At 32.2% G+C, this 26167-nt stretch overlaps 1 protein-coding gene across 1 annotated transcript; it reads left to right on the top strand.

Annotated features, from left to right (window-relative positions):
* Window positions 1–174: 174 nt before the first annotated feature.
* On the top strand, window positions 175–4032 carry GSTt1 (glutathione S-transferase theta 1). Its single transcript, XM_073093352.1, has 5 exons — window positions 175–450; window positions 1099–1186; window positions 1787–1937; window positions 2465–2648; window positions 3028–4032. Exons 1-5 carry the CDS (start codon window positions 339–341, stop codon window positions 3177–3179), a joined length of 687 nt encoding a protein of 228 aa, XP_072949453.1. The 5' UTR covers window positions 175–338; the 3' UTR covers window positions 3180–4032.
* Window positions 4033–26167: the final 22135 nt, after the last annotated feature.

Here is a 26167-nt window from a genome sequence, read left to right as displayed (position 1 = left end):
AAAATTAATGACTAATAAATAACTCCTGGTCCATACCATTGATTTATGGTATAGTTAACTGATCGTATCATTAGCTATTCTTCTAATTATATTTATGTTTAGGAAATATGAAAATGAAATTTTGTGATATTTATCTAAAATTATAAGTCTGTGGATTTCTTTCCGGTTCCGGCGGTCAAAGTCAATTAGGGACGGTCAAACTTCACTTCAAAGTTTGCTTTATTGTTTGTTTTTGTTTACGTTGTCTTGTCAACTTGTCAAAGTTCATATTTGAAATATTATCACCAAAATTTGAGAGAGTGTATACAACAAGATCATTTAATTTTTTTAAATAAAAAATGCCTCTCAAACTGTATTACGACCTTATGTCCCAGCCTTCTAGAGCGCTGTATATACTGTTGAAAACTGCGAAATGTGATTTTATACCGAAACGAGTTGATCTGCGCAAAGGTACCTTAATTGTGCATTATAATTATATTAAATACATTAAGACGGCCAAACTCTACGCTAAAGAAGGTCGATTGATGATGTAATGAACGCTGTTGCGTAGGCATGATGATAGAGTCGGATTTATAGTTTCAAGATTAAATTTGTCTATTGGTGGTTTTCACGATAAGCGTATGACACGCTCAATGTCTGTAGAATAATAAACCATAATTCCTTAACTGCTCTATGAGAGTCACTTGAATGGTGTCACAAGCGTTAAGCCTATGAAGTTAGAGATTTTTAAAACTTTGAATGTATAATGATGATATGTATTTAGGATAGTGCTTCATTTGCTTTACAAAATATCACTGCTGTGCTCAGGCCTTCTCTCAGAATGAGGAGGATTAGGCCATAGTCCACTGCGCTGGCCGCTGACTATGTATTGGTAGACTTCACATAGCCCTTGAGGCCCTTTTCTATTTTTTAAGATTTCACAGGTATGCATGTTTCATACAATATTTTCACAGTTAAAGTAAGCAATAATTAATTTCTAATATTCACATAACTTTGAAAAATCTGATGTGCATGCCTGGGATTCGAACCTTGGACTGCTTGTATGAGGGGCTATCACTGTTCACAAAATAGTAATGGACAATTTAATGAATATTTCAGGAGAACACTACACTGAGGAATTTACGGCTATCAACAGATTTCAGAGGGTCCCTTTGATTGAACACAATGGCTTTGTTCTTACAGAAAGGTATATTATACATTTATTTATTTTATTTATTTTGTACACCTTAATCTAAGGTTTAGAAAGGGTAAACCTAATGCCTAATGCCATTCTCTGCCAGTCGACCCTGGGTGATGGCGCTAACATGGTACATTGTTATTGGATACTTAATGAGATTGTTGAGTGAGATGAGTTTCTTGGCCATTGATGAAAAGCTCATGATAATCTTAGTATGTTATTTATATACATTTAAAATGTTATGTATTTTTGGAAAAAATATTACAAGTGAGATGACTTCTTGCTACTGGTCAACAAATATCACCACAAGTGTTTTGAATCACGCTATCGAAGTTTTCTCAACATCTCGTACATATACAAGCTCCGAACAGAGAGTGTCGGAGCACAGCCACTCCCCAGGCATAAACACCTAGCCTGGTGGGGGATCTTACTTTGCGAAACTAGAAAGTTTATTATTAATAGATGATTAGTAGAACTTAATTTTACGTCTTAAAAGTAGGTAAATTTAGAGGGGAAATAATCACTGTAACATATTCAACAGTTTTTGAAGTCTACTAATCTATACAGAATGCTTGTGGCTTTGCTGATGATTTTGTGATTTTTTTTCAGTGTTGCCATAATAAAATACTTGGGTAGAGAAAACTTAATACCCGAGAGTTTGTACCCAAAGGATAGCAAGTTGCAGGCGAGAGTGGATGAATATTTGGAATGGCAACACATAGGCTTGAGGCTCCACCTTTCCATGTATTTCAGAGTTAAGGTACATTTTTTAAATCGCTTTTTGTATAAATGTGAAGGTGCCATCAAACCACAGTAGGTTCTACCCACTGAGGTTTGATCCCAGCGACACCACCGGCACACCTACTTCTTCATAAACTGCAGTGTTAAACGCTGCTGTTCTGGTTTGATGAACATGGTAAGGGAGATATGGACATGGTCCAACACATTCCAACTTAGATCTCAGGGGTAGAGGTGCATTTGTAAGCAACCTCAGGTAGGAATCTAATCTTACCTGGGGTTGATAACAGATATGGGTGACAGTAGCCACTAACCATCAGGCGAACTTCATGCTCGTCTGCTACTATTATATTTAAAAAAAAATCACCATTTTTATCTTGCACATCCTACACAAAACTCTTGTATTTTCAATGTTTCCTTTATAGTCAAATATTTGTAGGATTTTTTTTCAAAGGTATGTTCATAGTCTACCAAGCTACACTTGGGTATTGAGATTTTGAGATGCATTAATCTTTGATAATTGATATTTGATCTTTTTGTAAATTCCAGCATTTAAACCCAATAATATCAGGCAAACCTCCCAACCCAAGCACAGTGGCGAACTACGAGCAACGCATGGTGCTGGCCCTGGAGACTTTTGACAATCTGTGGGTAGGCCAGGGCAACGCGTTTATCACAGGCAATTCTATCACTGTGGCAGATTTATTGGCGGCGTGTGAGTTAGAACAACCAAGTAAGTGTAAAACTTAGTAAGTCCTGTAACAAAAAGTACTTACTTACACTTTTTTTGTAAATATTTCAACTTTAAAATTTAAAAAAGTCTCTTAATGTCGCTTAGTAAGCGCTTGTCACTTTAAAGTGTTGAAATTTTAAAGACAGAAATATTTTAGGAATAACCTATATTAAATGTCTGTTTGATATTTCTTACTTGTTTTTTTTAGATATTATTAAGCAGAGTAATTATTATTTAGTTCATTTCATCAATTCAAAATTATGTACAGAAGGAATTGAATTTAAAAACTTTATTCTTTCTATATCTAACTACATTTAATCCACATTCAATCTGATTTCTATAGTGAAACCTTTTTTTATCATATTAATGTATTCAACAGGAATGGCAGGTTATGATCCCAGTGAGAAGTTTTCCAACATAGCGACTTGGTTGAAGAAAGTAAGGCAGCATTTCAGCCCTCACTATGAAGAAGGACATGTCATTGTGAATAAAATTATTGAGAAGCAAAATAGTGTTAAGTCTAAGATATAAAATCATAGATTTTAATTGTAAATGACACTTGGTATAGCATTTAAGTATAAGGTGGTTGTATTGATTAAGCAAAGTTAGCGATGTGGCGACTTCCCGCTACTCGTCAATAGATGGCGCAATGAGTATTCTGAATCACGCTATGGAAGTTTTCTAAACATCTTGTACATTTATAAATTCCGAACAGATTATCGGAGCACGGCCTCTTTCCAGGCATGATCACCTAGCGTGGCAGGAGAGCTCCCATTGCCATAGTGTTTTTATAGGTGTTATAATTAGCTTAAATTTCATATAAATGCAATGGTAGCTGTTAGCATTTAAGTGGTTCATGGTAAATTAATATTACCAACATCACAAGGTCTGTCTGTCCTTGGTATAATATTGAAATTAGTAATAGAATAAATGTATCACAAATGCAAGGAAAATTGGACGTAGTTATGCAAAATGAATCCAACCCACAAAAACCTTTTTTTAGTTACTATCACAAATGGCATCTCCACATCAACTTTCGTATATGCAAAAAATATTCATGCATGGTACATTTTTTCTTTTGAAACATACATATATCAGTGATACCAACAATAAATTAAGCAATTTAACTTTTACTAAAAGACCTATTTTCTCAAAGGCTAGTTTTTATGGTTGGATCTATTGTGCATAATTAGGTCCAATTGGTGTAACATTTAAGTGTTAATTAGTCATATTGATTGATCAAAATAGTATGTACTCAAAAGAACATTATTTTTTTGTGTAATTGATTTTGTAACTGATGCTCAATTTTGTGCAACTTATGGTGCTATGGTGTAAAGAACATAAAATACTTTTTTATTGAGTTTCTAATAAAGATAAACTTTAATATAGTTTTTTATTTAAAAAAGAAATCAACATATGTACCCACTGGATGTGGCGAAGCTTCCTTTTACTATGAAAAGCTACGTGGAGTAGGGTTACAAAACACGGATTATGTAGGTTTCTTTTCGATGTTCTCTTGCCATTCAATGAAGTTATACAGTTTATTATATAAGCATGAAAATCATATAAAAGCATGCATGTACTATGTAATACGTATGTATGTAATACGAACGCTAGATTTGACTGCTATTTGAGCCTAAACATCTAGCACCTGTTTTTAGCACCTTAGCCTAGACTCTAAATGGCTAGGATAGAGTTCAATATGAAAAAAGTGCAAATTCTGTGACATCTGTTGTGGCATTGTGAATATCGTTTGTAAATGTCAATATTGCACTACATAATACACAATGAAAATTTTTTGTACATCCAAAGTTGTTCAACGTTAAAATGTTAGATGGCGGTCATTCAATATAACTCGAGAATTAATTCTCGCTTTCACCAAAAGATGGCGACTCCATCAACATAATTTGTTCTGATGAGCGTAGCGAAAAAAATTTAAGGCTACGATTCTGATGAATTTTGTCGACTGATTTGTCATTACAATAATATAAATCCAATTTATATTATTACTTTCTTGTACTTAAGTAAATTAAAAATCAATATACTTTCCTAATTTGAATAATTACCTATTCAGGTACTTAGCAAATTACTAAAAAAATATCTATAACGTCTTCTACAAATAAAACTACCAAAATGAAGTAGTTAGAAGCGTTATGAAAATTATATCAGTCAAAATAATCGAAATAAATATACCTAAGTACTTCTTTATTAAAAAATAATGATACAAATAAAACAGGCTTATAAAATAATAATTATAATCCGTCACTAAGAATTGATGAAATTAAGAGCCAGGAACATAATTTCTTATTTTTTTACCAAGTCGAGTTCTCGTATCTCTAATTATCTGGCCGCCCATGAAGGAAATTCTCTCACAAGGAAGTAGGAACTTGTAGCTGTACCTGTAGTCCCGGGACAAGAATAGGACTATGGTATGCCCTGCCTGTCGTAAGAGGTGACTAAAAGGGGGCTTCCGGGTTGTGGGCGGCAAGAGTGGGAGCTCGAACCGTCCAGCAAGCGACCTTAGCGTGCTTAGAGGACTCCGGTTGGGTTCCGCTGGAGATCCCGGAGTTCTCCACCAAGCGCTGAGGACGGCCACCGAGGGGATTTTAGTGCGGTAATTTCCCACATAACCCGTGTCGCTCCCACGGCACTGCTTACCTTTTGAAGGTTTCCCTCTCGTGAAAAAAAGGAACTTGTAGCAAAATAGGATTTTATAATGTGGTAAAGGCAGTGAAAAATATGTTTATCGTAGAAATGGACCCATAGACATGGTTTATGGCTCATTGACAACATTGGCTCTTCAATAGGTATATTATCTATTGATTTCGACTGTTGTGGTAGCTTAATGCGTTTGACTTTGATTTTTTTGACTTTCTCATGAAAATCTTTACAAAGGAGCGTTCCTATTTGTTGTGAGATTATATTTTCTGAGAAGCTTGATGTGTATTTTCATTAGTGACTTGGGTTTCCTCTTTGGGTTATTATTAAATTAAGATTAGGATACCTACTTAATAATTTTGTGTATGTACAAATTACTGTATGAGCCCATAGCTCTAGCGGACTATTTGAAGGTACGGTCCGCCCCGGGCCCCAAAAACTTGCTACAAATACTCTTTCCGCCCCGGGCCTTCGACAAACTTAGTGCGCCACTCGCCCATAGTAACCACTTTAAGTAAGCTCGTCATATTAAGACTTCATAAGTTTCTGTTAATGATTTTACTTCTGAGAATAATTCTATTTTTATTTCTAATAGGTACCTATTGAGGTAGGTACCTATTAGAAATAAATAGATAGAATAGAATAAATTAGATCATACTAAATGTTTAACTCCATCGAGTTCATCCAACGAAAAGAGGCTAATACCTAAATATCATTGATTAAAAGTAAAAAGCATGGATAAAGTGATCAAAACTCGGCCTCTCAATTGGGAGTCCGTGGCACAAACCTGAGGCACCTATAGTTTTACAAAGTTATATGCGTATTTGATAGCGTATTTGGTATTTGATATCACTGGTTATTACGGTAAAGCAAAACATCGCGAGTAAAGTTATACACCTAAGAGATCGTTAAACACTTGGAGAACTTTTCTTAAGGGTGGTGTGAAGTTTATTGATTTGCACTGGGCCAGCGCTGTGGATTATGGCCTAAAACCCTCTCACTCTGAGAGGAGACTCGTGCACAGCAGCGGGACTGTAATGGGCTGACGATGAAAAATAAAACTTGTAAAAAATAAATATAAATATAATAAGTACCTACTTTTTTGGTAGTTTTTCTGCGAGTCTTGCGTCATTTATCAGCCAACGAAATGATGTCTATTTTATGTCCAATTTCTTCGAAACGCCGTAAAACGCCGTAAAGTAGCTATTACCTACTTTCAAAGAATACGGTTGAATGTTAAGAGTAAAACATGAAATCGACGTTAGGTACCTCGACTTAGGTTAGGTACGTTCCGGTTCCCCCTCGATTCTTATAAAGGAAACAAGTAGGAACTTACATAATATGAACAAGAACATACATAATTATGTAGGAAAAGAAAATCATAGTCGCTATCGCATATAGATATCTATAGGAGTAGCAGACGAGCATTCAGTTCACACGGTGGTAGATAAGTGGTTACTGCCGTCCATGGACATCTGTAATCAACCCCAGATATGATTAGATATTCCTGCCTTGCATCGCTACCACTAGGTACCACAAAAGGTTCTATTAAGTTTTAAAATTCTCAAGATGCTAGCCTGCTAGCATAAGTAATTTCTATAGGCTTCTAAGGGTAAATCCTGAATTCCCTCTAGAAGCCTATAGAAATTAGGTAGGCATTTATAATTCTGATTTACCCATATCAGCCTATAGAAATTACTTATAGGTAATAAATAGGTACCAAACGTTCTGAGACATGGATGCTAGTTCTAATAACTTTAAGATGTCAAATAAAGGTACTTAACTAGTAATTAAATGTCTTTAGCAATGACCTAATTCTCACATTAAAAAATGAATTTCTCTCAGCTTACACGAGAGAAAGAGATAGTTATGTGTAGACAGCATCTCTTATCGTGTACACGTCGTGTACAGCTATTGGTTGGCACTTGGGGGTATTGGGGGGTAGTGGGGGTTGGGGGTAGTTCCGCCCAACCCCTTCTGCTCACCCCACGAACGTTTCTGCATCCCCTCAGCTTACCCGGGACACGAGCTCTGCAGGGCACAGTCGCGGCACAGTCCCCGAGCGAGCAACACGCTCTGGAGAGAACTGGACGGGTTTTATCTAGAACAAAGCTAGAATTTTCTCATTTTGCTAGTGAATTTTCTTTAAAATTTAGTTTTTTTGAGTGATTTTTGTACCTTAAAATTTTTCTAAAAGCTATATTTTTTTGTGCAATTGGTAATACATTGCTCGTTTTTTTATTAAAAGTTTTTAAGTAAATTTTGGTTGTGAGTGTTAAATAAAAATAAATAAATCGAAATCGTTAAAAAAAGTGGGATGGCGCCAGGAGAAGACGAGGGATTTAGGTAAGTACCTATAACTGTTTTATTTGTGTTTTCTCAATAGAAGTCCTTCGTGTTAATATTTTTGGTCGCCTATTTTTTAATGTCTACGTCATCGGATATAATTATTTGTATATTAGGTGTCTATCAAATTTAGCTGAATGCTGGTTGGTGCCGGGTGAGGCGACGCTATAATATTTAAGGTAAGTACTTAATAATTTGTTCTATATTTTTCTTATCAGAATTTGATTAAAGATATTGTGTTAATATTAAACAAGTCGCCGTATAAATGCGCTGGAATAAGACTTTTTTTACATATTGGGTGGTGGCTATTTTTTATTAAAAAAAATATTTTTTTAAAATTATATTTTAAATTTTTTGACGTATTGTTTGGGTAACGGTGGACTATGTCGCGATATTGCTGCGGTCTAAATTTTTTAAATTGAATCTTAATTTGTCGTCTTTTGAATGTTCGATATCTCCGTTGCGATCGTTCATCAAAAAATAAAAAGTATTTCTGCTGATATAAAGCAAAATTTAAAATTACGTTTGCAATACAAACTTCGATGCTACATTTAAAATTTACAATAAAAGAAATATTTTAATATCTTAAGAACATTTGACTGTATAAAAAAAAAATATTTTTTTATAAAAAAAAAATCTTTTGTAACTTGGAAAATTTTGGAAAAATTGGAATTCGTCATAATTATTCATTGGTTTGATGAGTGATATTCAGCGAAGTATTTGCTTTTATTCAATTAGAGCAATAAAAAGCTTACTATAATAATTAGTTGCATTAACGATAAAGGAAATACGTCGTAAGGAAACCTGCACATCCGAGAGATTAAAAAAATAGTTCTCAGAGAATATGTAATATAATATTTTTTAGAGAAAAAAATGTCATCTCTATAGTGTTTTTCGTGATCTTCTTAAATATATAAAGAAAGAGTATAACTTTTTGAAAAATCACCTTTATTGAAAAAATAATGGGATCTTATTTTTAACATGTTTAGATGATAGATTATTATTCTGATTTTTAATCTAATTTTTAAAATTTATATTGTTAACTAATAACATACTATTTTATGGTTATACTGTTTTCGGTAGCCATGCGTCCACGCTGTAACGGGCGCGCGGCGATCTATTGCTTGCTTTTCTCTTCTACGTATGTATGTCAAAAAATAACCTTTTTATTTTGTGCCTATGTTCGGCGTTAAATTTAAGTTAATTTATAATTATTATAGGGATGTTTTTAGGATTTTTTTTAATGGGATGAGAAAATCTAAGGGTAGCCTTTATTTTATACCTAGAATATTTAATGTTCTACTTGTACTACTTTCCACTGTTTGCAGTCTTTCTTTGCATTTGAAAACTTGTTATCACAAAATCATGTCTTGAGCAATTTAAATAATTCTGCCCTTGCTAATCCCATCCTTGCCATACTTATCTTCCCAAACCTCAACACTTTCTCAATCTCCAACTACCATTCCTACACTACGCACCCCCCGCACCCCAAATACATACGTCATCTCAAACACCCACGCTTCCCTAAGCCCAACCCACTTTTATCCCTCATCCCACCTAAATCCCACGTACTTCTAAAATTATCATGCTAACGCCTGTCCTGTCCTATGACCAACCCACTCTAAGCCCCCACCCGACCCGAATTCCACCCTCTTAACTTCCACTCAATCCACTTCCAATACTCACCCCGCCCGACTTCCTCTCATTTCTACCCCCAGCCCACCCGACTTCCTCCCATTACCACCCTCCACCCACTGATTTCCTCCCACTCCCACCTCCACCCTACTTGACCTTTTCCCAATCCCACCCCCACCCGACTTCCTACCCCCCCCCACCTAATTGTGACGCACTCTTAACTCCCACATACCCCCAACCCACACACCCCCAACCCACACACCGCTTCACTTCCACCGGCTTCTAAATCCCACGCCTACCCCCTCACTTCATCCTAACCCACTTCAATCCTTCTTCTAATCCCTCACATCTTCGTAACCTTAGAGACCTTCTAGATCCCATCTCTTCCTGAGTCTAATTTCTGTTTGCTTCTTTCCTTTCTTTCTAAGTTTTCCTAACTAAATGTTTCCTTACGCCAGTATTCTTGTTAAGTCCTGCTCCGGTCTAAATCGTGGATTTTTTCTCAAACCAATTTGTTCCCAGTCTTTACCAAAGAACAAAAGCAATGCTTGTATAAAAATACTTGGCATTGTAGCTGTTTAGTAGCTTAACCGGCCACATGATAGCTTTAGCAATTATCGCTCAAGCGATAGTAGTCTAAGATTCAGAGGCACATAGGTATTGCACCAAAACGTATTTATTTGTTTCGTGTGTGTGTTTTATGTGTACCTTGCGCCAACGAACAAACATAACCAGTGCTTATGACGTATAGTTTTGAAGTGTCCAACTGGATGACATAATTGACCATTATGTCACTAGGTCATGATTAAAAACTTTATTTTTTTATAGTGAATAAAGTTCTAATTATGATTTAGTACATTTTGGATACAACGACGTGGATTCGAAGAGAGATGACTTAGAAATACAGGATTGGTCATAAACGAATTAGATTCAAGGAATTAAGTTACTTACCTAAGTATATTTATTGTTGTTTTTATTTAAACTTTTTTGACATGTTGTGTGCATAGCCAATGTCACACTGGACTCCGAATTCTCACAAATAAATAAAATCAGTTGCGTAAACTTTTTAAGATTTCAAAATAAGTGCAATATTCACAATATTTATTCATACTTATTTTTAGAGAAGTTAATGGTTGAATGAAGTTTTAGATGGAGCCAAATACGAAACTATAAGAAAAAGCGAAAAATGCTCAAAGGAATAACGAGATCGATTTTAATAAAAACTAAAACTGCATTATTAGATTTTTAAAAATGTATGTGAAAATGACTGACTATGAAATAGACTTCATTGTTCGGTGTCTACTCACGAATTGAGTGAAATAATAATACAATAAATTATATTTTTTTATGAATGATTATGATTGATTTTCCACATTCTTACTAGGTATGTTAAAATATAACGTAACGCAATGTTTTTCAGTGTTGTTTGATCGTTATGCCAATAATTATCATCTGGGGTAATTGTCAATTTCAACTTAACCCCAGTTGATAATTATAAGCAAATCTTGGTCACTAATCGACGTTAAGTCAGACTGAAGAAAGAAGAATTATAATAAAGAAACACAAAAAGGGTTATGGGCGATTAATTTTACCGATGTTTGATATGAAAACTTCTTTCGACGCATTGAACGAACTTTGGGAAATAACAATTAAGTATGAACTGTGGCGACTTACCACGACTCACCGAGAGATGGCGCCACACGATATTGTAACAAGTATTGAGCTGAAACTGTTGGAACATGGACGCCCTCCAGATACGATCAGTGAGTTTGGCGGGAGATCGCCCTTTGCTAAATCGACCTTAGACAAGAAAACATCCTGAACTTAATTCATGGCAATTCTTCTCCTGGGACAGATTACAATTACAGTGTTAGTTCAGAATCTTATCAAGTACATTGAGAAGTTATTACTCGCCTTTTTATGTTCGTTCTAACTTAAGACCTTGGTTCAATCTTTAGTTACTTACCGCTAACAAAGGTTGTTCCAAAGTATGAGTTCGAACGATCAACTTCACGGATCATCAACTGTTACGAATCTCCGATCTGAGCTGGCGGTTATGTGACGACTTTCTGCAAATCACCAAGAGAGGGTACGAGTGCTATATTAATAATTTAATTGTTCTTATACCTATTGCGCAGCTCATTGTATATTGTACATTGTATATTGTATTGTGTATATTTTCGATTTATGATATGACTAATAAATTACAATTCTATAATTATACAAAACATTAAAATTATAGATTATAATTGTAATGTTTTTGTTGCTCGGAGTATCAGTAAATGTGAAATCTATACTATAATAATGTAATATTGCTAAAATGTACCTAATGGTTGGTATGTATGATTAATTTATCATTTTGATTTAAAAAAATAATTAATTGTATTACTTAAGCTTGTAATGAATCGTGTATTAATTTTGTATTTTTATATCAATGATTTAGGTACATACACATCGGTAAACAGAGAAAGAAGAAGGAAGAGAGAAGGATGTCCAATTCGCGATGGCGGCCTTCAACTTCTTAGTTGTTTCACCAAGTACTGTGTCAAACGAGTAAGAAGTTGACTGCTGCCTTTTGCGTTCTCACTTGCAACTGTATATTGAAGAGAAGACTTATAGGCTGCAAAATTCGTTTGACGGTTGTAGGAAGGGAAGGACACGCGAGGTGTATCAATAGTCGCATGTAATAATAATAAATCAATCGAATTTTACAAGCTTTTATATAGTTTCACCTGTCCCGGTGTTTGTAATAAAATCTTGTGAACTAAACTTCACCCACCTCCCAGTATCCGATTGAGCTGAAATTTGGCATGTATCCTTGTTACGCGTGACAATACAATCATATAAATTTAGTTTTGTTGTCAATCCAATATGGCCGCCGTAACAAAATGGCGGCGTACATATTTCAAGACAACTCATCAAATATGGGTATACAATAAAATGGCTGAACTTGAAGAACACAACGCTTTTAATTATGAAAAATAAGTGTGATATAAAAACGCAAATATGTAATACATCGGGTTTAATTTATTTTAAACTTTATAGTTCTTTTTATTAACAAGTAATAAAAGTTTGTTTTTAATTTTTTTTCTTTTGATTTTATTTATCTACCAAAGATCGAAATTTCATAACGTTTCAAAAAAAAAAAACAAAAGTTAATGCCCTGTTGTAATTTGGATGTTTTTTTATTTCGATTGTGAAGGCCCCTTCTCTTGGAGGTCCTGGGGCAGTAGCCCCGTCTGTTCATTCCCCCGGCCCTGATAACATAATTAGCGCACTGCCCGTATACATTGTATAGTTTTTTGTTTAAACACAGCATAGTAGAAGGAAGAAGACAAACAAGCTCATGTTACCGATAAAAGAAAAGAACGCGAGTCTATAAATTAATAATTGCTTTGTGCTATTGAAGCGTAGTGGAACGCTTTTATTAGTTTATGGGCAAGACGTTTTAACTACTAAGTACGCACGCACGTCGCAACTGATTCTTCCATCTCCTTCATTATGGAAATGAGTGATAAAGAAAGAAACAAACAACGAAATATTAACATTTTATTGAAAAAAATCAAGAAGGTCTTCGAGATAAGATGAAAATAATAAGCACGTCATGATGCATGCACTTTCTTGTTCTGCATGTTCTTACATAAGTCATTGCATAATAATAAATGAACATGATGGCCACCAACGCGGCTTATACTGTAGCCATAGATTAGTAAAGATACTTCACCGCCTTGAAATTGAATGAAGCCACAAACGGCTTATTTTAGTAAGTTCTTTTTTGAATCCTTGACAAATAAAAACATTTTTAGAGAAAATTTACGAATAAATAACTAATTTACGTAATAATTACGTAATTTACGTAATAAATAAATAATTATTTCAAATATTTTAGGGATATTTTAGCACGGAGACGTGGCAAAATCTTTTTACGCAACTATTTTAATTCTCAAAACTGGGTACATTTTATTGTTAGGAGTGAGTAATCTTTACTAATCTATGACTGTCGCTAGGAAAAAAGAAGGAAAGAAACAAGAAAAAAGGAGGAAAGAAATTATGTGTGTAATATCTTTTAATGTGTAAAAGACGTTGACGTGTAAATATTGTGTGTGTGTGTGTTGACGTGTAAAATTTTGAAGGTGGTAGAACCCTTTGTGGTTCGACTCCGGCGGCACCACCGCCACACCTATTTCTACCTAATAACAGCACTGTTAGGCGCTGCTGTGTTCCGGTTTGAAGGGTGTGGTAAGGGAGACAGACTTTTCCGAGGCGTTCCAGCTTAGTCCTCAGGGGTAGCGGCGCATCTGTGGCCAACCTCAGGTAGGAATACCTAATCCAATAAATCTGGGGTTGATTACAGATGTCCATGGGCGGCAGTAGCCACTTACCATCAGGTGGACTGCATGCTCGTCTGCTACTCTTATATTATAAAAAAAAAAAAAAAAAATGCAAACTACAATGTTGTACTATTATTACCTTTAATTAGGCGCGCGGGGTCCGCGCGACCCCAAGTGATTATAAATTCTAGTTAACTTTTTGTTTTTTTACAATAGCAAATGGAAATTTCTGGTAGCTTCCTGACTCCTCAGTCCCTCTCGCCTTAGTGTTGCTCATGCAGTAGAAGTGATTAGATTTGCTGTAAATTAATGCTTGGGGTGCTGCTGCGACCCCGCGCGACTAACAACGTAGTTGAAATTTAGTTAGGAATATATTTGAAAATTATTAATTTTATGCATTTCTTTCATTTATTTTGTTGATATATAAAAACAACTCTTATCTGACATAAACTTGCCAAATTTATATGTGATGACCCCACGAAAAAAGAATATTACGATTTTTAACTAAACTTATACTCACGAAATTTTTTTTTATTTATTTACTGTTAAATAAATAAAATTTATAAATATATTAAATATTTTTAGCAATTTTCTTAAATACAAATAGTTAAGTAATAAAATAAAAATCAATAATATTAATAATTACTTAAAATATTTTTTATTTAACCTCAAACATATTCGGGTAACTATCGACCCCGCGCGACTAATAACGTAACTTTTTTGGCGCACCAATTAATAGTTTTAATCTGTTGTTGGTATATTGTTTAAGCTTTTGATAAAACAAGTTTTATTATATATATTATTTATTGAAAAAGATGAAGAACTTTTGGAATAAAGAAGAAAGAAGATTTCAATTTATAGTTTCTATAAAATAAAATAGTATGGATGCAGTATCGTCACGGTGGGGCATTCCTTTTCTTCTACTATCGTCCATAGTGACAAAGAAGGAAGCACTCGCCGTTGGCAGTTTCTACAGTTTCAAGAAAAAAGAAGGAAAGAAACAAACAGGTGTAAATATTAGGGAAAAAATGCCAAAGATATTTTAGGAATGAAGATAAATTATGAAATTATAAGTACTTGATTTATGAATGCATGATACAATAATTATTGTATTATTCGTAGATTTTTCATGTAGGTAACAATTCTTATTACGTGATGTTATGTCCATTTATTTATTTATTCTCCATTTATACTACCTTATATTCCGTATCTTACTTCTTCTCATGTTGTCGTTAATGTGTTGTTGTTATATTTCTTGTTTTTGTTAACAAACAACAAAATTTTACTGTAGAAAATTATATGATAAAGACAAGTGAAGATTTTTTTAAACGAAGAAGAAAGAAGATATCAATTCAAAAGTATCTATAAAAGAAAATAGTATGCGGTGGCGAGGCCTTGCTTCTCTTTCACTTTCATCAATAGTGGCAGAGAAGGAAGGACTCGCTGCTGGCAGTTTTATAGTTTCAAGAAGAAACAAGTGATGTGAAAATGTTACAAACAAATTTCCAAGGATATTTTGGGTGTGAAGATTAATTATTAAATTATATTTGATTTACTAATCAATTATGTAATATTTGTTTGAAGATTCATATATTTTCTATGTCTATGTTAATATCTTTTATTTTTTTATTGCGCTTGCGCAACTCATCATATTATAATATCATATTACATCAATAAATGTGAAAACTATACCTACTTCAATAATGTAATAATGCTATAATATACTTATGTTATGTACGATTAATTTATTATATTGATTTAATAAATTATTAATTGTATTAAAATAGTAGTTGGTAATTAATTTCGTATTTTTTCATATATGACTTAGGTATATGTACAACGGTAAACCGAGAAAGAATAAAGAAGAAAGAAGGATGTCCAATTCGCGATTGCGGCCCTGAACTTCTTAGTTGTTTCACCACGTACTGTGTAACGAGTAAGAAGTTGACCGCCGCATTTGGCGTATTAGTTGGCGTGTCCAGCGATTAAGCTTGAAGAGAAGACTCTACTTTTAGGCTGCCAAGTTTCGGTTTGATGGTTAATCTTTATCTACCAAATATCGAAATTTCATAACATTTGAAGAAAAATCTTAAAGTTATTGACCTGTTGTAATTTGTATATATTTTTTAATTCAATTTTAAGTGGCACTGTCCGGTATACATTGTATAGTTTTTGTTTAAACACAGCATAGCAGAAGAAGACAAACAAGCTCATGTCACCGATAAGAATAAAGAACGCGAGTCTATAAATTAATAATTGCTTTCTGCTATTGAAACGTAGTAGTAAGCTTTTATTACTTTATGGGCAAGACGTTTTACTAATATGCACGTAAGTCGCAACCGATTCTTCTATTTCCTCCTCTACGAAAACTGGCGATAAATAACGAAACAAACAAAGAAAAACTCCTTGTTAACATTTTATTGAAAAGATTCAAGAAGATCTTCAAGATAAGAAGAAAATAATCAGCACGTCATGATGAAAAAAGAAGGAAAGGAACAAGAAAAAAGAAAGAAATAAATTATGTGTGATATATCTTTTAAAGTGTACTTTACTTTTACTTGTTGTATAAATGCATGATGCAATTATTATTATATTTTTCATAGATTTTCATGTAAAATACCTATTCTGTGATATTTAGTATATAAATGTTTATTTTCCATTTATACTGACTAATATTTCAGATCTTACTTTATTCTTAACTTATTGTTAATGTGTTTTTGTATATTTTTAAGGTATTTTGTCCAAACAAAATTTTACTGTAGAGAATTAGGTATAAAAGACAGGCGAAGAACTTTTTAAACGAAGACAAAAAGAAGATATCAATCCAAATGTAAAAGTAAAGAACCAAAGTATGCAATGGCGGGGCCTTCCTTCCCTTTCACTGCACTCACTAGTGACAGAGAAGGAAGCACTCGCTGTTGGCAGTATCTATAAGCAAGAGTAAGAAAAAGAAGAGAGTCCGGAAATTAAGGACGTCACATCACTACGTCACGTCGGCTTACATGTTCTTGATTGAATTATATTTCAAATTGTTTAACCATGAATGTGTAAGCTGATCGATGGCACGAAACGGCAGCAACCACGAGAGAAGAGATGAAAGAAAATATGTAGAAAGTTATCTGAGAATTATATCGGAATTATTATAATAATAATATTCCAATTAAAACGGAATATCCGAATATCGGAATTATAATAATAATTATTATAATAATATTCGATATTATATAATACTTTTAAGCTGTATCCATGATCTTGTTTATATTTATTAAATATAGGTAATTTATCCATAGTATGAATTAATAGATCGTTATGTGGATGGAGTAAACTGTATTAAATTTAATTAGTAAAGTTAAAATTATTCATAAATTCTTTTGCTTTTTATGTTTTTTAACTATATACAGGGTGAATTTTTAAAACGGGCCTTCAGGGCCAAATCCGAAACTATAAGGATTAGCGAAAAATGCTGAAAGGAGTTACGAGGCCGATTTTGATAAAAACTAAAACTGCATCATTAGTTTTTTAAAATATTTTTTTCCTTAGCCGGGAATCGAACGAGTTCATTTTGAAAAAATGACACCTCTATATTATTCCACTATCTGATAGTGTCGCTTATAAGGATCAAATTCTGGGAAGTAATGTTATGTGACAAATTAAAGGAAAAGGAAAATTTTGAAGAAAATACGTATTTTTCCATACATTGGCATACTAATCCTTAAGGATTATACATAACAAATGATTTATGTATAATTCATTAGAAACAGACATAAGTCATACCATTGAAGAATTTGTTGGTTAATCAACTAATTATTCGATGTTATGACTATGATATACGGCTTAGTATGAGAAAGTAATAGTTTGGCAAATAAGTTACCGCCGTTTTTAGGATTGATTTTTTTAAGGAAATTAGATAACTGATTAAATAGTAAATTCTTATTGTTTGTTGATTACAACTTCGTTTCAACGTTAAATATGATTTTCTATATCTCTTTTTTTAGTAATCACTTGGATTTGACTCTAAAAGGCAATTCTCGCGAATTGTCAACTTTACATCCGTATTAAACGATACTCCGCCCATAGCAAGTAAATCTATTTTAATGGTCTTAAAAATAACCTTAGCTAAGTCGGACATAAAAATATAAATTATTGGAAAACAAAACGTCCATTTCGAATGATTAGAAACATTGAGCCAAAAAAAATGATAATACACGAAATGTTTAAATTGATGAATGGCGGGAACTTAACTGCCAAATTAATATGAAAAAATATGTATTTTCTTAAAATTGAGGCTTTTCTTTTAGTTTGTCATTTATCATTACTTCCCAGATTTTGATCCTTATAAGCAACACTATCAGATAGTGGAATAATATAGAGGGTGCATTTTTTTTTCAAAATGAACTCGTTCGATTCCCGGCTAGGGAAAAAGTTATTTTAAAAAAGTAATGATGCAGTTTTAGTTTTTATCAAAATCGGCCTCGTAACTCCTTTCAGCATTTTTCGCTAATCCTTATAGTTTCCGATTTGGCCCTGAAGGCCCGTTTTAAAAATTCACCCTGTATATTGTAATTATTTTGATTATTGAAATGGAATATATATTTACTTAAAAATGTGTTTCATACTTTGATTAAAATTAATCAAATCATAGTCCTAGTGATTAGATCATATAATGGAGATTAAAATGTGTATCATAGTTTGATTTATACTTTATTAATTACCTGTAATATGTAAGGTTACTTATTTATTATCACTGCCAGGCACTACGTTTCTATCTGTTCATTTCCTTTTTATCCTCTTCAATAGTTATCGATTTGTTTAAGATGTGTCTCTGATAATTATGCATATATGTGTGGGTAAACATAATATTGGTTGTTGGAATTTTGTTTAGTGAATAAGGTATGTTTTTAAAACGTAATAATAAATTCAATTCTATTTTCAATCATGAAAACTATATAAGAGAACAAAGAAGCAAGTAGAAGACGAACTTCGTATTCGCGGGCGATATCTCCAACTTAACTAAAGAAGGACATAAAGGAAAAAGAGAGTAAAGAGAAGGAGTAAAAGATAACCGAGAGAGTTGTTGTTGTCGTAGCGGCGGCCTACACCTTATTCGTCGTTAATATAACGACAAAGAAGGTGTTGGTCGCCGTCGGCATGGTCTTCAAGTCACTCAAGAAAGAAAAAAAAAATTAAATAATTATTGCAATAAGGCGGCTGATTAGTATTTATACGTAAAATACTGCATTTTTTAAAATTTCGATTATATTAGCGTAATTTGATTTATTTATAGCGAGTATATAGTTCCGTGTTACTTTTTTGAATATGATAAAGAAATTTAACTTTTCTATTACGTAGACGGTTACCTCGTAGCTTTGTATACTGCGATTTCACGTAATATTCATATCATAGCGTTGGTTACGGACAAAATAATTTATAATTCATACACTATTTTTGTAATATTTAAAGACTACTTTTAACTTGATTTATTTGCTTGTTAATGTGCGTTTCATATGAATTTGAGAATCTAATTTAACAATTAACCAAACCTATCGTATCAAATATCGGTATCGGTATCATTATCAAAATAAAATACAATTAAAAGGATTACAACTCATCATATTATATAATCATATTACATCAATAAATGTGAAAACTATAATATAATAATGTAATATTGCTATAATATACGTAATGTTATGTATGATTAATTTATCATATTGATATAAAAATTATTAGTTGTATTAATTTTGTAATTGTTCATTAATTTCGTATTTTTTCATATATGACTTAGGTATATATACAACGGTAAACAGAGAAAGAAGAAAGAAGAAAGAAGGATGTCCAATTCGCGATTGCGGTTCTGAAGTTCTTAATCGTTTCACCAAGTACTGTGTCAAACGAGTAAGAAGTTGAGTACCGCATTTGGCGTATCCAGTTTCTTGCGATTAAGATTGAAGAGAAGAGCTATTAAGTTTCGGTTTGATGGTTAATTTTTATCTACCAAATATCGAAATTTTATAACATTTGAAAAAACATCTAAAAGTTGTTGACCAGTTGTAATTTGTATATATTTTTTATTAGATTGTAAGTGGCACTGTCCGGTATACATTGTATAGTTTTTGTTTAAACACAGCATAGCAGAAGAAGACAAACAAGCTCATGTCACCGATAAGAGTAAAGAACGCGAGTCTATAAATTAATAATTGCTTTCTGCTATTGAAACGTAGTAGTAAGCTTTTATTACTTTATGGACAAGACGTTTTTACTACTACGCACGTAAGTCGCAACCGATTCTTCCATTTCCTCCTCTACGAAAACTGGCGATAAATAACGAAACAAACAAATAAATACACCTTGTTAACATTTTATTGAAAATATTCAAGAAGATCTTCGGGATAAGAAGAGAATAATAAGCATGTCATGATGACATTCATGTTCTTACATAAGTTATTGCATAATAATCCAAGAACATTAAGGCCATTAACGCGGCTTATACTGTCGTCAAGAAAAAAGAAGGAAATAAATGATGTGTGAAATATCATTTAATGTTTACTTTACTTTTACTTGTTGTATAAATGCATGATGCAATATTTATTATTTTATTCATAGATTTTCATGTAAAATACCTATTCTGTGATATTTAGTATATAAATGTTTATTTTCCATTTATACTGCCTAATATTTCAGACCTTACTTTATTCTTCACTTATTGTTAATGTGTTGTAATGTGTATATTTTGAGGTATTTTGTCCAAACAAAATTTTACTGTAGAGAATTAGGTATTAAAGACAGGCGAAGACATTTTTAAACGAAGAAAAAAAGAAGATATCAATCCAAAAGTATCTATAAAGAACTAAAGTATGCAATGGCGGGGCCTTCCTTCTCTTTCACTGCACTTACTAGTGACAGAGAAGGAAGCACTCGCTGTTGGCAGTATCTATAAGCGAGAGTAAGAAAAAGAAGAGAGTCCGGAAATTAAGGACGTCACATCACTACGTCACGTCGGCGTACACGTTCTTGATTGAATTATATTTCAAATTGTTCAGCCATGAAAGTGTAAGCTGATCGATGGCACGAAACGGCAGCAACCACGAGAGAAGAGATAAAAAAGAAGAAAGAAAATGTGTAGAAAGTTATCTGAGAATTATATCGGAGTTATTATAATAAAATTCCAATTAAATCGGAATATCCGAATATCGGAATTATAATAATAATGATTATAATAATATTCGATATTATATCATACTTTTAAGTTATATCCATGATCTTGTTTATATTTATTAAATATAGGTAATTTATCCATAGTATGAATTAATAGATCGTTATGTGGATGGAGTAAACTGTATTAAATTTAATTAATAAAGTTAAAATTCATAAATTATTTTTATGTTTTTTAACTATATATATTGTAATTATTTTGATTATTGAAATGGAATAGATATTTTTTTAAATGGAGATTAAAATGTGTATCATAGTTTGATTTATACTTTAATAATTACCTGTAATATGTAAGGTTACTTATTTATTATCACTGCAAGGCACTACGTTTCTATCTGTTCTTTTACTTTTTATCCTCTTCAATAGTTATCGATTTGTTTAAGATGTATCTCTGATAATTATGCATACATGTGTGGGTAAACATAATATTGGTTGTTGGAATTTTGTTTAGTGAATTAGATATGTTTTTAAAACGTAATAATAAATTCTATTCTATTTTCAATCATGAAAACTATGTAAGAGAACAAAGAAGCAAGTAGAAGACGAACTTCGTATTCGCGGGCGATATCTCCAACTTAACTAAAGAAGGACATAAAGGAAAAAGAGAGTAAAGAGAAGGAGTAAAAGATAACCGAGAGAGTTGTTGTTGTCGTAGCGGCGGCCTACACCTTATTCGTCGTTAATATAACGACAAAGAAGGTGTTGGTCGCCGTCGGCATGGTCTACAAGTCACTCAAGAAAGAAGAAAATTGAAGTATTGCAATAAGGTGGTTGGTTAGGATTTGTACGTAAAATACTGACATTTTGAAAAATTACGAATATATTAGCGTAATTTCATTAATGTTGGTATTTGAATGTATAACTTACACATAATATCTAGCGTGGAAGATTGCGTCGATGTGATTTATTTATAGTAAGCATTTAGTTTCGTGTTACTTTTTTGAATATGATAAAGAAATTTAACTTTTCTATTACGTAGACGGTTGCCCCATAGTTTTATGTACGACGATTTCACGTAAGATTCATATCATAGCGTTGGTTACGGACAAAATAATTTATAATTCATAAATTATTATTGTAATATTTAAAGACTACTTTTAAATTTATTTATTTGCATGTTCATGTACGTGAGATGTAAATTTGAGAATCTAATTTAACAATTAACCAAACCTATCGTATCAAATATCGGTATCGGTATCAGTATCAAAATGAAAAAAAAAAAACAATTAAAAGGGGATTACAGCTCATCAATAAATATGAAAACTCTACTATAATAATGTAATATTGCTATAATATACCTAATGTTATGAATGATGTATTATCATATTGATATAAATATGATTAATTGGTAGTTGTTAATTAATTTCGTATTTTTTCATATATGACTTACGTATATATAAAACGGTAAACAGAGGAAGAAGAAGGAAGAAAGAAGGAAGTCCACTCAGCGTTTGCGGTCTTCAACTTCTTAGTTGTTTCACCAAGTACTGTGTCAAACGAGTAAGAAGTTTACGCATTTGGCGTATCCAGTTTCTTGCGATTAAGATTGAAGAGAAGACTCTACTTTTAGGCTGCTAAGTTTCGGTTTGATGGTTAATTTTTATCTACCAAATATCGAAACTTCATAACATTTGAAAAAACATGTAAATGTTGACCTGTTGTAATTTGTATATATTTTTTATTCGATTGTAAGGGGCACTGTCCGTATACATTGTATAGTTTTTTGTTTAAACACAGCATAGCAGAAGAAAGAAGAAAAAAGCTCATGTGACCGATAAGAGAAAAGAACACGAGTCTATAAATTAATAATTGTTTTCTGCTATAGAGGCGTAGTGGAAAGCTTTTATTACTTTATGGGCAAGAAGTTTTAACTACAACGCACGCACGTCGCAACTGATTCTTTCATCTCCTTCTCTACGAAAACTAGTGATAAAGAAAGAAAGAAACAAACAAAGAAATACCCCCTATTAACATTTTATTGAATAAAATCAAGGAGACCTTCGAGATAAGATGAAAATAATAAGCACGTCATGATGACCTGCATGTTCTTACATAAGTCATTCCATAATAATCTAAGAACATAAAGGCCATCAACGCGGCTTATACTGTCGCCAAGAAAAAAAAAGGAAATAAATGAATTGTGAAATAACTTTTAATTTGTAAATGACTTTTACGTGTAAAGTAAGTAAGTAATAAAGTTACGTTTTGCTTACAGTTTCTATAAAAGAAAATAATATGGATGGAGTATCGTCCTGGTAGGGCATTCCTTCTCTTTCACTATCGTCCATAGTGACAAAGACAGAATACTCGCCGTTGGTACTTTCTACAGTTTCAAGGAAACAGAAGGAAAGAAACAATGACGTGTAAATATTAAGAATTTAATTAGAGATTAACTTATAAGTACTTGATCTATTAATGCATGGTGCAATAATTATTATATTATTCATAGATTTTTCAGGTAACAATACCTACTTTGTGATATTTAATATCTATTTTTTTAATTAATAACCATTTATAGTGCCTTATATTTCATATCTTACTTCTTCTCATCTTGTCGTTAATGTGTTGTTGTTATATTTCTTATTTTTGTTAACAAACAACGAAATTTTACTGCAGAGAAATATATAATAAAGACAGGTGAAGGACTTTTTTAAACAAAGAAGAAAGAAGATATCAATTCAAAAGTGTCTATAAAAGAAAATAGTATGCAGTATGCAATGGCGGGGCCTTCCTTGTCTGCACTCACTAGTGACAGAGAAGGAAGCACTCGCTGTTGGAAATCTCTATAAGGAGGAGTAAGAAAAATAAGAGTCTGGAAATTAAGATCGTCACATCACTACGTCGCGTCGGCTTATATGTTTTTGATTTAATTATATTTGAAATCATTCAACCATGAATGTGTAAGCTGATCGATGGCACGAAACGGCAACAACCACGAGAGAAGAGATAAAAAAGAAAATATGTAGAAAGTTATCTGAGAATTATATCGTAATTATTATAATAATATTCGAATTATATCTGAATATCGGAATTATATCGAAATTATTATAATAATTATTGTAATAATATTTGATATTATATCATACTTTTAAGCTGTATCCATGATCTTGTTTATATTTTTTAACCTATATTTAAATATTTAAATTTATCGATAGTATGAATTAATAGATCGTTATGTGGATGGAGTAAACTGTATTAAATTTAATTAGTAACGTTAATATAATTCAAAAATTCTTTTGCTTTTTATGTTTTTTAACTATATACTTATTTTGTAATTATTTTGATTATTGAAATGGAATAGATATTTTTTAGAATGGAGATTAAAATGTGTATCATAGTTTGATTTATACTTTATTAATTACTTGTAATATGTAGGGTTACTTATTTATTATCATTGCCAGGCACTACTTATCTATATATTCATTTCATTTTTACCCTCTTCAATAGTTATCGATTTGTTTAAGATGTATCTATGAATTATACATATATGTGTGGGTAAAAATCAGATTGGTTGTTGGGAATTTTGTTACGTGAACTAGGTATGTTTTTAAAACGTAATAATAAGTTCAATTCTATTTTCAATCATGAAAACTACATAAGAGAAGAAAGAAGCAAGTAGAAGACGAACTTCGTACACGCGGGTGATATCTCCAACTTAACTAAAGAAGGACATAAAGGAAAAAGAGAGTAAAGAGAAGGAGCAAAAGATAACCGAGAGAGTTGTTGTTGTCGTAGCGGCGGCCTACGCCTTATTCGTCGTTAATATAACGACAAAGAAGGTGTTGGTCGCCGTCGGCATGGTCTTCAAGTCACTCAAGAAAGAAAAAAAATTAAATACTTATTGCAATAAGGCGGCTGATTAGTATTTGTACGTAAAATACTGTATTTTTAAAAATTTCGATTATATTAGCGTAATTTGATTTATTTATAGCGAGTATTTAGTTCCGTGTTACTTTTTTGAATATGATAAAGAAATTTAACTTTTCTATTACGTAGACGGTTACCTCATAGCTTTGTATACTGCGATTTCACGTAAGATTCATATCATAGCGTTGGTTACGGACAAAATTATTTATAATTCATATACTATTTTTGTAATATTTAAAGACTACTTTTAACTTGATTTATTTGCTTGTTAATGTGCGTGTCATATGAATTTGAGAATCTAATTTAACAATTAACCAAACCTATCGTATCAAATATCGGTATCGGTATCATTATCAAAATAAAATACAATTAAAAGGATACAAATAAAATACAATAAAATACAATTAAAAGGATTACATCACTCATCATATTATATAATCATATCACATCAATAAATGTGAAAACTATAATATAATAATGTAATATTGCTATAATATACCTAATGTTATGTATGATTAATTTATCATATTGATATAAAAATTATTAATTGTATTAAATTTGTAATTGTTCATTAATTTCGTATTTTTTCATATATGACTTAGGTATATATACAACGGTAAACAGAGAAAGAAGAAAGAAGAAAGAAGGATGTCCAATTCGCGATTGCGGTTCTGAAGTTCTTAATCGTTTCACCAAGTACTGTGTCAAACGAGTAAGAAGTTGACTACCGCATTTGGCGTATCCAGTTTCTTGCGATTAAGATTGAAGAGAAGAGCTATTAAGTTTCGGTTTGATGGTTAATTTTTATCTACCAAATATCGAAATTTTATAACATTTGAAAAAACATCTAAAAGTTGTTGACCAGTTGTAATTTGTATATATTTTTTATTAGATTGTAAGTGGCACTGTCCGGTATACATTGTATAGTTTTTGTTTAAACACAGCATAGCAGAAGAAGACAAACAAGCTCATGTCACCGATAAGAGTAAAGAACGCGAGTCTATAAATTAATAATTGCTTTCTGCTATTGAAACGTAGTAGTAAGCTTTTATTACTTTATGGGCAAGACGGTTTTACTACTACGCACGTAAGTCGCAACCGATTCTTCCATTTCCTCCTCTACGGAAACTGGCGATAAATAACGAAACAAACAAATAAATACACATTGTTAACATTTTATTGAAAATATTCAAGAAGATCTTCGCGATAAGACGAGAATGATAAGCATGTCATGATGACATTCATGTTCTTACATAAGTTATTGCATAATAATCCAAGAACATTAAGGCCATTAACGCGGCTTATATTGTCGTCAAGAATAAAGAAGGAAATAAATGATGTTTGAAATATCATTTAATGTTTACTTTACTTTTACTTGTTGTATAAATGCATGATGCAATATTTATTATTTTATTCATAGATTTTCATGTAAAATACCTATTCTGTGATATTTAGTATATAAATGTTTAT

Source organism: Epargyreus clarus, unplaced genomic scaffold, assembly GCF_041222505.1.
Source record: "Epargyreus clarus isolate Ecla_fem2 unplaced genomic scaffold, WU_Ecla_fem_2.2 ptg000004l, whole genome shotgun sequence".
Taxonomy (NCBI): domain Eukaryota; kingdom Metazoa; phylum Arthropoda; class Insecta; order Lepidoptera; family Hesperiidae; genus Epargyreus; species Epargyreus clarus.
Note: the sequence above shows the minus strand (reverse complement) of the source record. Positions and strands in the feature narration are given on the sequence as shown.